Source organism: Melanaphis sacchari, unplaced genomic scaffold (genome assembly GCF_002803265.2).
Source record: "Melanaphis sacchari strain LSU unplaced genomic scaffold, SCAv2.0 Contig13_pilon_pilon, whole genome shotgun sequence".
NCBI classification, from domain to species: domain Eukaryota; kingdom Metazoa; phylum Arthropoda; class Insecta; order Hemiptera; family Aphididae; genus Melanaphis; species Melanaphis sacchari.
Genome location: NW_020270588.1, coordinates 1,251,636 through 1,266,509, shown reverse-complemented (window position 1 = coordinate 1,266,509; position 14,874 = coordinate 1,251,636). Strand labels below are relative to the sequence as shown.

Sequence of the window (14,874 nt, the reverse complement as noted above, 5' to 3'; positions counted from 1 at the left end):
AAATCAAATAAAACAACTAATACAAGGTATAATATTATATTTATTATTATATACGATTGCAATATTTATATAAAAAATTAGATCAACATAATATGTTATAGTAATACCAACATAATAAAAAAATATAAAATATCTTCAGTAATAGAGGCACCGCCTTTATTGTTCAAAATCTATTTTCGTACGAGTATATTCAACAATTCATCATTGAATTCAAATTTAATACATTCATAATAGTGACATACTCAATGCCATTAACCAGCAGAAACACTTAGTTTTTTTTAGCTATTAAATAATTAAAACAGTACTTCATGATTAATTAATAATTAATATTTCTTAGCGATAATACATATTATTAGCTTGCTAGTTACATTAATAAAAGATAAAATAATACTATACCATAATATACTGATTAGTGATTACATAATAATTTATTATTAAATATTAATTTAATTTAATGAATCAAGTTTTAATTTAATTTCAATTTATTTCTGTTGAATAAAACAAAAAAAAATAATAATAAATATCAAAACGAAAAAAATACATGTCAGAGCACGTATTAAATTAAAAAAAAAAAAACATAATCATTAAGACTTTAAGACAATTTTGAAAATTGACATTTTTATATAAACTTTGTTAAAAAAAAGCAATTATTTAAAAAAAATAGTCGATGATTAATTTTTAAAATTAATTGTCCCCTTTGTAAACGGGGATTTTACAAGCTCTTAATTTAATTGGATTCAGTTAATATTTAAAAATAATCACACTCACAATGTTTCTTTGGCAAAATTCACGACAATAAAACAGTCAAGAGTTTGAAAATTATTTGTTTGAAGGTTATATTATGATGTTAGTATAAAAACTTGAGTATTCAAAAATACAAAAAAACTTGATTTTATGGTATTAATGTACTATTATAATAGATTGAAATATAAATGAATAATGGTAAAAATTAATACTGGTCAATTAACGAACAAATTTAATGTAATAAATTTAAAATTGTAAAATTTTATAAATTCTTAATAAATTAAAATAATATTATTTATTATCATTTTGGAATAAAAACAAGTTTAATAATCATATTAAAAAATATTTCATTCAGGTAACTTAATAAGTTTTATTTAGCTAAACAAGAACATTTGAGTTAATACTTGTTTGCGGTAATAATAAAAAAAATATTAGCCAATGAATAGAATAATAATTTACAAAAATAACATTGGACAATATGTATAATTTTTGGCGTCCTATACTTTATTCAAATTCTACTATTTTAGTACCTTCACAAATTGGCATTCCTATAATGTTTGAATGGTACATAGAATTCTATGGAAGAAAATCAAATTGGTTATGTTAAAAATGTATATTAATTCTAGCCCTTAAAACATTACAAGAATTTCGAAGTATACTTTTATGTACTTTAAGTATAGATACACTTTTTTAATACTGTCTTAACTTAAATAAATAAATATATATATATATATATATAGTTTTCATCACGAAAAACGAGTTGTTCTAAAGACCTTGTACTCAGAAGTATAGATTAAAAAAACAGTATAATTATATTTTTTATAAAACAAAATTTACAATAAGCTCTTTTACTATAAATACCAAAATAATTTAAAATTATTATTTAATTGCGTACGTCAAATTATCATCATATTATAGAAATAATAACAACACTAAAAAAACACAATTTATGCTATAAATATTCAAAATAATACATTTTGAACCACTATGCTGCAGTAGGCTTAACGATAAAATAAATCATCCACATTCGTCAAAGTGGTTCAAAATTCATACACCGAAACCATATTAAATTATTATTATAAAACTATAAATACTTCTTAAAATTAAAACATTTTTACTGAATTGCAAAAGTATTTTTTTATATCAAGTTGCATAGATCATTGAGTGAAAATTCAATGATGAAAAATTAAACTTCACCAGTCACATTATATACACAATAGACAATAAACTGGTAAATAACACATTAATTCGATTTGATTTAAAATGTATACAATTAAATTAACAATTATCTCGACGCTTTATAGGCTCTAGATTATATAATGATTGAATATAATGATCTCTGGTTTCTAACTAATAACAGATATAATTATAATTATGTATAATCCATGTTTTATTGTGGTATTATAGAAATGTATGAAATAAACATTGAGTATCTAAATATTATGAAATACCGATTAGAACTCAAGGATATCCTTATTCGCAAATAGGATATATTTATAGTTGTTTATGATTCTAGATTTACATTATGAGGGCCGATAAATACCTTTGAATGAGTATTTATTTCATAATAGCAAAGACTTTTTTTCAGTAAGAGGACATTGCAAGACATACCAAGGGTTTGGTCTTCGACTTACCTACATATATATACCAAATCTTTTCCATTAGTTCGTGTAGAAATTAGGTATTTTATTAATCCTTTAAAAAATGGGTACTTAATAATAAAACAAAAATTTACAAGTAAATTCAAAATCAGATTAATGATAAATATAATATATTGTAAACAATTTTAATGAAGTATGACGTGTAATGTAACTTATGTAACTTTTAATTTATATGTATATATAAATTAATATTTAATTTTAGTATCAATAGCTTGACTTAATGTGGTTACATTCCACTCATTAAATTACAAAAAATATATTTACGATAAAAATTGATTTATAAATATTCTTAATTAATCTAAAAAAATAATATATATTGGATGGTAATCAAATGTATTAAAAACATAAATTATCAATATATTTTAATTTATAAATTAAAATCCATTGCCTTTGAAACTTATAATTATTTTATCTATATAACAAACATTATTTACCCGAATAAGAAGAATTAGATGTCTCGTGTAATTTAAATGTGAATGGTATGTGGACTTTCATCATTTTCATCTGAGGTATCCTTTGTTGAACAGGATGTACTGTATTACCACCAAACATTAGTTCTTCGCCGTGCAGCCAAAATACTGTCATATTCCTAAAATGTAAACAATATAAAAATATATTGACTGTTATTAAATTATATCAAATCTAAAATAAAAAAACTTTATCTAAATCTTTGTCGAGAATATAAATCACAACTTGCCGATAAATTCTCTCTAAATTCAGCGATTAAAACAGAACTAAGTTCATTAAACGATTCATTGGTAGCTAATGCTAGTTGATAAAATATAGGCTATTAAAAAGGTAAATGAACAGAAATCAAATAACAATATTCCCAAATCTTTTAATTTACTTAAACATAAAATATAGTACGATTTGTTATAGATATTAAATTATTATTTAAATTAATAATAGGTAGACTAAAAATACTATGATTCAATAATTATTATTTAATTTAAGAACATTAACAAAAAGCAGTATGATTTTTTTTTTTGTTAAAGAAATTATAATTTGGTAAATAGTAACGGCAGTATGCAAAAAGTGTAATGTATAGGAAATTTTAAAATGTCAGTACTTTTTTCAATTAAATAACTAATACATATATATATAATTATTATACTGATCACTATTTGAAAATAAACACATTTTATTAATCTAACTACTCGTTTGAAATTCAATTTTTATTATACGTTATTTTAAATTATAAAAAAAATTATTATATATTATACTTAATTTATATACTTATATATTTATTCTGCATTAACGAGAAATGAACAAATATTATAATTTTCATTTATATAGATATATAATTTTAAACATTTTAATGCTGGTCGTTAATTTATGGAAATAAATAAATTAGTAAGGGGTTAAACAGTTCATAAAAGGTTCCTAACCAATAATTTATTTTTTTTTTTTTTTACAAAATACGTCTTTAGATATAAAAAATACACCACTATAAAACCATTCATCACTCTGATAATTTAAAATTATTCATTATTCTTTTAAATGTAATAAACTTCATTTTTCAACACAGCAATTTTTGTCATTTAAAATTGGCTTCTTCTATTAAATTTAGAGTTTCATCCAATCCTTTGTTAATAAGTTTTTTTACTTTTTATTATTCAACCGATATATATATATTTTTAATTATTTCATATTTTCCGTTATTTTTTTGTCTCGAATAATTCTTTACCTATCAAATTCCTAAACACTTTAATGGTATATTAACCTAAATATAATTTTATATAAATATATATAATGAATAAATCTATGTCCCGTTATATTTCAACCAGAAACAAAATTATTAACTATACTGTGCAGTTTTAACAAGGTCAATTTGAGGTAAACCCACATAAATAAATTGATATAATAATAAAAAAATGTCTCGTCTTAAATAAAAAATATTTTTTTTGTGATTAAAATACAATCTCAATTATAACCATGCCATGAGAAAATCTAAAACTTTAATTTAGCTGGAACTATACCTTCAAAAAAACATTTTAATATGTTAAAATAAATTTTTAACAACCTTAGTTAAATGAACTTTATAAAAGCATAAATTTGACTGAATAAACTTAAGTTGAATCAACAATTGTACTCGTTACCAATTTTAATCTATAAACATACTTATTAGTTATTACAAAATATCTATTGAACGTGTCTGAAATATAATGCCAACATTAATCTTTAGTATCATTCATTATTTGTAAACGTGATTTGATAAATATTGAAACCATAATAGTACTCAATATTATTGTTTTTAAATAGAATTATTTTATTTATAATTTATTTTAATTTCAATTATGAAATTTTATTCTTTAAGTAAATAATCAATAATATTTATTTATTTTTTATTGTAGAATAAATTTGGTTACAGGAAAATTATCAAAAACTTTTTACTTACCTATAAGTATAAGTAAAATTTTAATCATTTAAAACATATAATTTTTAAATTTACATTGATTGATGATTTTTTATTTTTCATGTTATGTATAACATATAAACATTTTCATATATATAAATTAAAGATAGCAAATTGTTTAAAAACCCAAGGAGTTGATTAAACTTTTTCAATAGAAAATTTCGTAAAATCTACATTTTAATTCAACGAAATAATTAATAATCCAATTTTTGAACCAATTGAGAAACATATTGACTTAACTATAAACTTATGTATTACTATTTAAAAGCATGTTTTTTATATCCAATAAAAAAGTTAAAAACTACGAGTATTTGTAACAGATTGTGAATTAAATCATGAAAAAAAAAAAAAAGAAATAATAGGTATAATAAAAACACAAAGTTTCTTTGCTTCACTTTTAGAATATAAAAATACGTGAATATTTTTATGTGACTTTTGTCATCACAATAAAAATTAAGACTTTTTAATTGGGGGTTATTAGTATTGACATTTTGATGTAAAAATATTTCCTGTATGGATTATCAACGCATTAACTTACACTGCCTTACTCACTAGTTTAATCGTTTAATGTCTATAGTATTATTTAATCGTTTACAATGATGGACGTAGATAAATTAATATTGTAACTGTCAGAATTACTGTCAATCATAAAATTATAGTTAAGTATTTTTTAAATACGATAAATATTTTTAATTTAAAAATAAGCCGAAAAAAAGTTAACTAATTTAATGATTTTAAAATAGGTATACCTATTTAAACATCATTTTTAATGTTTCAAAAATTATTTAATTTGTAAACCAATACAATTTAATACTATATAGCTGTATGCGAAATAAAGATAGCTTATCCAATTAAAACCGTGACTATCAAAAAATTAATAAATAAATAATATCAATATTTTGTTAGGTTATTAATTAAGTGTAAATATTTGTATTTACTATTTAGTTATTATCAGAAGTTTTCTTGAAATTTATCAAAAAATTAAATATTTACTTTCAATATCTTTCGTTTTTATCAAGTTAATAGAATAAGTTGACAGTTTAATATTATAGATATTAAAAAAAAAATAATTAACTATTAAGACCAGAGAATAGCCTTCACATTTTCACGAGGAAAATTAATAAGAAATTAATAACTGTTAAAATAATACATAAATATAGAGAAACATTAAAATTAAAATTAAACAATAATTAAATAAAGCTACAAGGTCCCCAAAATTAAAGAAAAAAAATAATTGATTCTACACAATACTAAAAAGAAACAAATAGTCGTATGCCAATAAAAAACAATGTTCTATAATTCTATATAATTGAATTACTTACGTTTAAACATAAATCTATGATGAAATTTTAAATATACATTTGAAAAATTTATAATAAAATGTGTTAAGTAAAAATATATGAAAATACTAGATTAGGAAATAATTTAAAAAAATAAGACAAATATTTATTCAAATTAAACTATCATTAGTAATAAAAAATTATGAATTCTCTGAACATACACTGAAATAATTAGTAAAATATGTAATTAGAACACCAATTTAAAACGTAATTATAATTAAATTCTTTTTAAGTCATTAATTTCAAATTCTTAATAATTAAAAACAAAAATAAATGTAAATCATGGTCATAAAATAACCCTAAATTTAATTGACAATATACTATAAAAAACGTTTACAACCAAAAAATATCTTTTTAGCTTTTATCGATTCTAAACGAAAATGCATTCTTTACTTTATTTCAAATTAAAAATAATTTACTATAAAATATCAAAATCTATAAGAATTTAACCTTCTATCAAATCAAATATTTAGACACCCCGTTTTCAGAATTTCAAATACCTACTCAAGATGTACTAATCGTACTATATTAACATCATATAGTTTTATTTGTTTCTACACCAGCAATTAAAGTCTATTCGTATTAGAAATTTACAATTCCATACTACATCACAGTACCCTTTTGCGTATGCTGCCTTCAACGAAATTATAAAACTCCCCCTAAAACTTCATTAGAACTTCTATTTATTTTTTTTGTAAATTTTACAAAAAAGTTTAATTAATTGGTCAATGGACAGTTGAAAACGTCAGCAACACAACTTTTAAATTACTACTCTGCAAATATCATTGATTTCTTACAATAATTAAATCAATTATGTATATACCTAGGTTTATGTGTCTACCAGAAATAGAAAGTTCACGGTTAATAACATATGAGAGGGTCAATGTTCTATACCAGTTCAGTCGGTATTGGTATTGTGTATAGCATAGTCATAGTGAGATTAGTAGTTATGAAAGGACTTGTTTAACCTGGCCAACAACTATCTCGTTTAATAATAAAATAACATGTCCACAATTGTTAAAAAAAAAAAAAGTATGGTATTTGAATATTTGTAAATAATTACATATCCTTTGATCAGTACAAAGACGTGTATCGGAAATTCATTATATATATAGTACAATAACAATTCTAAAACTAAGTTTTTCTGAATTTTTAACAATAAACAATTAACAAATTCTCGTGATACTTCAAACACTTATAAAAAAGATTGAGCTTATGTATTTTTATATATTTAAATTATTATAAATGAACAATTTAAGTATAGAATTACAATTATCAAACAAAATCGAATTTGTCAAAGTGTTTAATTAATTATCTGTAAGTCAATTTAGATTATAAATGGGTTTAACTTAACAATATATTTTTTATTTGTTTGTATATATCTGTTATATCATCTTTTGAAGCAATAAAGTTTTTTTTTTTTGCACACATTTTAAGTTTACATTTTTAATAAAACTCATAAGAACCACGAACATCTGCATATTATTTTGCATTTAAAGATGTATAAAATGTTCAAAGTTAAGGCTTTAAAATTTAATAAAAAGTTCCTTTTACGAGTGAATAGTTTTATTTGAAACTAAAAAATCTAAAAATATATAATTTTTTTTTATAGAAATCCGAAATTAAAATTTGGATGAATTTATTAATTATTTATACAAACAATATACAAAAATAACAATTTTAATTAATTTGATGCAAGTCAAAATTTTTTTTATGAAGACTAGTAACTTTTTAAGTATGTAGTAGGTACAACTTTTTAAGATAAATCTTTATTAGTAAGATATCTCTTCACAATGGAAAATAATAACAGTATTGTATAACATAATATTATGTATATATTGTATATTTAAGTCTCCTTATAATGGAAACTTCTGTATGATGAAAAAATCAATTGATCCCTAGCGAATCCGTCAAACTCACGAGAAAGTTTTACATATTACGAGTATAATATTTTATACACAAATAACATTTTCAAATACCTAAATTCTGTATAGCAAAGTGGTCACCTCGAGGGTTGCCTTCCTTTTTCGTTGTTTTTCGGATAATATTTAAAAGTAATAGAATTTTTTTTACTTTTGACCCTCAAAGTACTTACTAAACAGTCTAAACACACATTATTGTAAAAAAAATATACATTAATCGCTCCGCTTAGAATTTAAAATGAGCCATGACCCATGTCGGTGTCGCCCATGAGGTATAGTTGCAAAATAGCATATGATCCAGCTATGTTTTTGTTTATTAGATTCTAATTTTACAATGATTGTTTTTTTTATTTTTTTTTATTTTCTACCTGAAGACATTTCCATACCAGAAACATTGCTTCAATATTGAGGATGGTTTCTAGTAGCGAATTGATTGTAATTCAAAAAGTTTCATAACGTAACACAATATTTTATGTTCATCATAATGTATTAATTATTAAAGTAATTTAAAAAAATCAAAGATATTGTAATGGCAAACGATACAACAGAATAACTTCCTTAGTTTTTATTTTGTTTGTTTGATATTGCAATTATTTGTAAATTCAAAAATAATACAGTATTATGATGCCGGTCCGTCTGTTTACTATGAACTAGTAACGGCGAAGACAGCGTCATATGACACCCATATGAATAAAATAAATATATAAACAAAACTCGTAATTAAACCGGTGCGAAACAACTTTCTTTCCGGTCTCGTTGAAAAAAACTGCGACTGTCGCTAGCGTGCATCACAAAAATTATCGTGTACCGTGTCGTTTTTTCCTTCGAGGATGTTGTCCTAACCGATTTAAAAAATAAAGACGATAAAATTGTGAAACGCTCCGTCGTCGTTACTCGTCAACATAATAATATATATATTACGCATTATTAAAATAATATTACACTCACACGCTACGACTGTTGAACAATGATATAAATAATATTATAATGGCATTTCGTTTTGAAACTTTACCTCAGCATCATCCACGTGAATATTATCGTATAATACACGTATCATTATTACACGCACATGCACGCAAATACGTGTCTTTCGTACGAATTACGTAACACGGCCCAACACACAGATTTTGCATACAAATTTAAGAGGGGCGGACGACTGCCGATCGGTCGACCGTAGTCGTTGGCGGCATTATTATTGTCGGATGGTTTTTTTTTTCCTACATTTTTGTTCTCTACTCGTGATTATCATTTTGACCTCGACGACAACGACGAGCGAAAATTATTCTTTTTTTTTAAACGTGCGTCGTCGTTGTCGATTCATTGGACCATTGCCGTCGTGCATCGCGATGTATATTATACGATATAATAATAAATAATAATAATAATATAGTGTATTAAGCATGAACACGATCGGCTGCATGATATAAAATTCGTGCCGATACAATAGAGTAAAATATTTTTGTTATTGTTATCACCAATAGATATTTTTTTTGATCCAATCCCACAGAGCCGTAAGGCATGAATTCATGAGAATTCATGTTTCTATCCTCTTTAAATGGTATCGAATATCCACGCGAAGAAATGCGTATACACAATACTCTATCATCTCGGAATCGTCACCCGTAGAGAAATATAATAATAATAATATTATACAATATCATAACAGGAGGGATAAGGGGATGGAAAATTAAAACTTCATTATATAATATATATGTATATAATACCTGCGGATAAAAATAACTTTTTCTTTATATCTATATTTTTACAATCGGATTTTTATAAATGTACCATGGAACATCCACCCACTATACATTATCTATATTTATTTCTCCCTTCATTCGAATCCATACAATAATCGAAATACATACTCATATTGTATTGTGCCCTGTATTGTATTTGTTGTCAAAAATTCTATAAAAACCTGGCAAAAAATAACCGACTGACTAAAGTAGAAATGAAATAATATACTTCTTGGGAATTATTCCTTTTATTAATTACTTTGTTAAGTAATAACGCAGAAACATAAAATCAATAAAGAAATGTATTCAAAACGAATCGTTTCAACTTATTTAACATATTCATGAGATTATAACAATCATACACAAATATGTTTGTATTTTTAACATTCTTTTGAATGTATTTTCTTAATTTTAAAGGATTATGAGAATCTTGAATAATATATATATATATTGTATAGTAGATCCTACAAAAATATTTCAATAGATAGGTTATATAAGTAGTTACATATAATAAGTATATACCATTAAATCAGATATTAATAAACGAATTAGCCCATACTTGTTGCAATCCACAAGATTTTATTAGTAGGTTGTCAATTAGCGATGGTAATTGTCCACTAATTGCAACTCCTCCTTCAACAGAAATTTCCATTCACATATGTATTTAACATCTATATTTTTTTTTCTCAAATATACTCTTCTATGATAGTGTCATTTAGTTTTTATCTGTTTGAAAATATTTATGAGTTTTGTATCTTCAACGTCCGTAAACAATAATACGTGAATATTATGAAGATACAATATGAAATTTATTGAAATAGGTATATATAATTTATAATATTGTGGTTTTTATGGGTTTTGAATCTAGAATTTAGAGTCATAGATCATAGATAATATAAACAGTTTAAGAAGTATCTTTCTGTATCACGAAGTTTAATATTATTAATTAATTTTTTCCCCAATTCTATGCAATCTTATAAAATTCAATTAATGGTAAAAGAACCGATTTAGATTGTTGCAGAACGTATTGTGTCGAGACAACTAAAAGGTACTGTTATAATACAACAAGAATATACCGTTATAATTCACAATGCTAAACAGAATCTTGTTTTATTTTACCGTACGAACACCACTATAAACACTGGTCTTGAAAAATTAGCATTTTAACTCGTTTAATGTAAAATTGACCTGTGGTTCATAAAATATAAACGTTGTTAAACAACTTGTACTACGAATGACAATACACTTGTGTTTATTTGATTATGCATTTTAGTCGTCGATATTACGGTATAACTATGTGTCTTAGACACAGCTAGCGAATTATGTATAAACATTCTATACTAATTTCAAATTAAATTTTTTATAATTTAATAAAAATAGGAAAATCCCCATAAAAACTTTCAAGACAATTCAGTTATGTATACTGAAAACAATATTTAGGAACATATGCCTAATTATTTGTAAAGACTCTACATCTCTACCTAACAATATTTTATTATTGTAATACTACAAAAATAATATAGCATGTATGTACACACTTATTGAAAATTTTATTTAATTACTCATTGTTTTCTTTCTTTTATTTTTTTTTAACGGATATAAAATATGTATTACTCATACATTCATATACAATAATGCACACTTAAAATTCTTTGTTTACAACTAACTGTTATTAGTAAACCATTTAGTTTTTTAACGATATTATTAATTTATTAATGAACATAAACATTGATTAAATAGTTACGATCTACGACTATAATATATTATATTACAGATCTTCTAGTACTACCTATCTAATTACTGCAGAGATTATTCTTATCACGGACAACGTCAGCACTGATAGTAATGTCACCATATAACACTATCAGGGCCCACAAATACGATCACTATTTTTATTTAGTATTTACAATGTTATCGTTATATTATGAACACATGATATTATAATCTCGTATTTCAGAAGTGCATCGTTCACACGTTTATGACACTAATTAATGACGAAAATACGAAAACACAATCACTCGGAATACATACATGGATACATTAAACGACAACATATTTTTATCAAAATCATACCAAACGCATGGAGGAGTATTACCGTGATACACTGTGTGAATGTCGTAAAGTCAACGTAGGTCTGTCCATGAAAAGTGAATGCAACCAGTCGGAATGTAGGTAGATAATATATTATTATACTTAATGTGATGTTATTGAAAGTTTAGAGCTAGGTACGTTATCATCTTGACATATTTTATGCTGTGCAACGCACTGTAACCGATAGCGATTACCGTTTGTTTTTCCCCGTCAATTAATATCAGAACAGATTGATTTTACGAACCTTGTTGCGCCTACTCTATACGTTACCTATACACGCGTATAGACGTCGCAACCACCTAGGTACACTAAAAAATTGTAAACCCGATAATTATTGGATAACCAAACACTAGCCCGACCATATACAGTGCCTAGCGCTTAACCTATATTATAATATGAACCAGACCAACGATAATTATTCTGGTCCGTCATGATTACGCGACCGGCAGCAGACTTACCTCATGATCAGCAGGAACATAGCGCAAAAGCACATGAGCACCGCCAAAACTGACAGTATGTTGGAGAACTCTGCCACGGACACGAGCATCGCAGTCATAGCGACCAACATCGCGAGACCGATGAGCGTATTACGAATGAGATTAACTGCTGTGGTTGTGGTAGTGGTCTGCTGTGCCGGACCTGAGGTCGGGGCAAGACGTGAACAAAAAAAAGAAAAGAAAATCCGACTGTAAAATAAACGACGAAAAAAAACGCACCTGGCAGTTCGTCAAGAAATTATAACGTTTAACAATGTACGTTATCGTGCCTATCGCGATCAGACGGACGTGGAGGAAAAAATCCGTTCGGGGGGTTCGGGGCAACCCCGTGTTCCGATCGGTCTAACTCGCATAAAAACGCGATAAACGGTTAGAGAAAAACTACTCGTGACGACGGGGGCCGGTTCGTGTGGCGATTGGGCCCGGACACCGGGGACGAACGTGCGAGAGAAAAAAAACAAAATACCGCAATTCGTAAACGCGGATAAACGTCTATTTTCGATCGGTCGTGTCGGTCGGTCGGTGGCGAGCAACTCGCGCGCGATGTGCAGTAGTAACCGTACACTGTCACTAGTCCGGACTGCGGTGGTGCGGTCTGACGTAGCGCTGCACTCACGCTCGCGCCGCGCGCACGCGCAGACACGCGTCGCCCGCGTCCGAAACGCTACCACAAAGAACAGTGGCGATGGAGGCGGCGCGCGTCGGCAACGGCGATAACGCGAGTCAGAACACTCACAACAACACTCGCACGCGGGCGCCGAGACGAAACGCTGCGCAACGCAACGGTAACGATAAAAAAAAAAAAGGGGGAAAAAAAAAATGGGATACTGCACGGCGTCCGCGTGCGTTCTGGGCGGCGGGGAAATGCGAACACTGCCTCCGGCGGAGGAGGAGAGTGCACGGCAATGTTCACACCGCGGCCGTGCCGGGTCTTACGTTTCGGCGCAACCGGTTGATAATTTTAGCGGACTTTAATTTAACCAATATTAAAAATAATTTTTATAACTCTGAATATCATTATTTTTATTATATACATATTATATATAAATAGCTAATATGCCATTGGCGGTTGTTATTAATACTTATAAAGTTGTCTGATAGTGCCTACTTAATATAGGTACTCAATACTCATTGCTAAATGTATTAATTAAATAAATAATTATGATGATAAATTAAATTGTTCATAAATCAAAGTTAATTCTTTAAAGTTTAAATTATAGAGATTTTATTTTGAGAAAATAAAATTCAATGATTACGGTTAGATTATGATTAGAAATACAAATTATTGCATTTGTCATATTAGTATTAACTAAATATATATAATAGTTTACATTTAAATACAATAATAAATCATTTCTGAGTTTTTATATACTAAAATATAGTATATAATAATTATATATTTTAAATAAGTATTTATATTTTATTTTGGAGGTTCTAATATTTAGTAATAATAAATAAATTTTGATAAATTAAACGTTTTATTAAGTATATTGGTTTTCTTACCTTAATATGCCTAAAATACCGTATATGACCAAGGAAAAGATATTCGTTGATTGTTAAATGCGAAGCCAGCTCCACTTTGATCACTTTGAAGGTGTTTAAGGTTTCCGTCTAAATGACAAAGTATGACGATAGTTTCAACCAGCGCAACTAGTGTTGAAAATACACTGTACACTTATTCGTAAAATTAATCATCAAAAGTCAACAAAAATGTGATATGAGATAGTTGACATAATTCGAAATATATTATACTTTATACATTTAAAGCCATTATAAATTATTTCATTAAAAACAGATCTAAAAACTATCTGTGTTTGATTTTATAAAATGATTTCATTTATCATTTTGTATAGCAAATAATAATAAACTTGTTATAGTGTTAAATAATAGTGAATATTTTAAGTTTGAAAATTTAAACAATCAATAGCATTTGATTAATTAATAAAATAACAAAATCGTAAACATAAATATTGATACGTTTGATTATCCAATGTCAGCAACATTTTAACTTTAATTGCTTATAAAATATGTTTGCGCATTAACATTATACATTTTTAAATTCAGTCAATAAATTTTAGAGAAATCTTGTATTCAATTGTCATGCCTTGAATCTTTAAATTGATAAGTATTTATAAGTGTCAAAATAATTACTAATTTAGTAATAATTCAATATAAATATAATTCTTAACCTTTTTATTTAAATAAAAGTGGTATAAACCATTAGCTTCTATAATTATAATTTTAAAAACTATTATAACTTAACAATATTTGACAATAGGTTGTAATGATCTGAAGATTAATTGAAAGATAATAATACATCATATTGTTGACAAAGTAGAAAAAGAAAATTCTTATAATATGATATAAATATTAAAAATGATGAATAATAACAACGGAAGTTTTAATAATTCCATAATATAGAAAATTATAAACTGATAATGATTTAAGATTTTAATATATATTT

General features: G+C 25.7%; 1 protein-coding gene across 1 annotated transcript in view; it reads right to left on the bottom strand.

Annotated features, from left to right (window-relative positions):
* The window catches only part of LOC112591617 (cell growth regulator with RING finger domain protein 1-like), a 34,434-nt gene extending 21,953 nt beyond the window's left edge, over positions 1-12,481 (bottom strand). The window contains exons 1-2 of the mRNA XM_025335482.1: positions 12,372-12,481; positions 2,840-2,994 (exon numbers count right to left, since the gene is read on the bottom strand). Coding sequence (XP_025191267.1) covers positions 2,840-2,994; positions 12,372-12,481 — 265 coding nt within the window. The remainder of the gene's footprint in view (positions 1-2,839; positions 2,995-12,371) is intronic.
* Between the last annotated feature and the right edge of the window lie 2,393 nt (positions 12,482-14,874).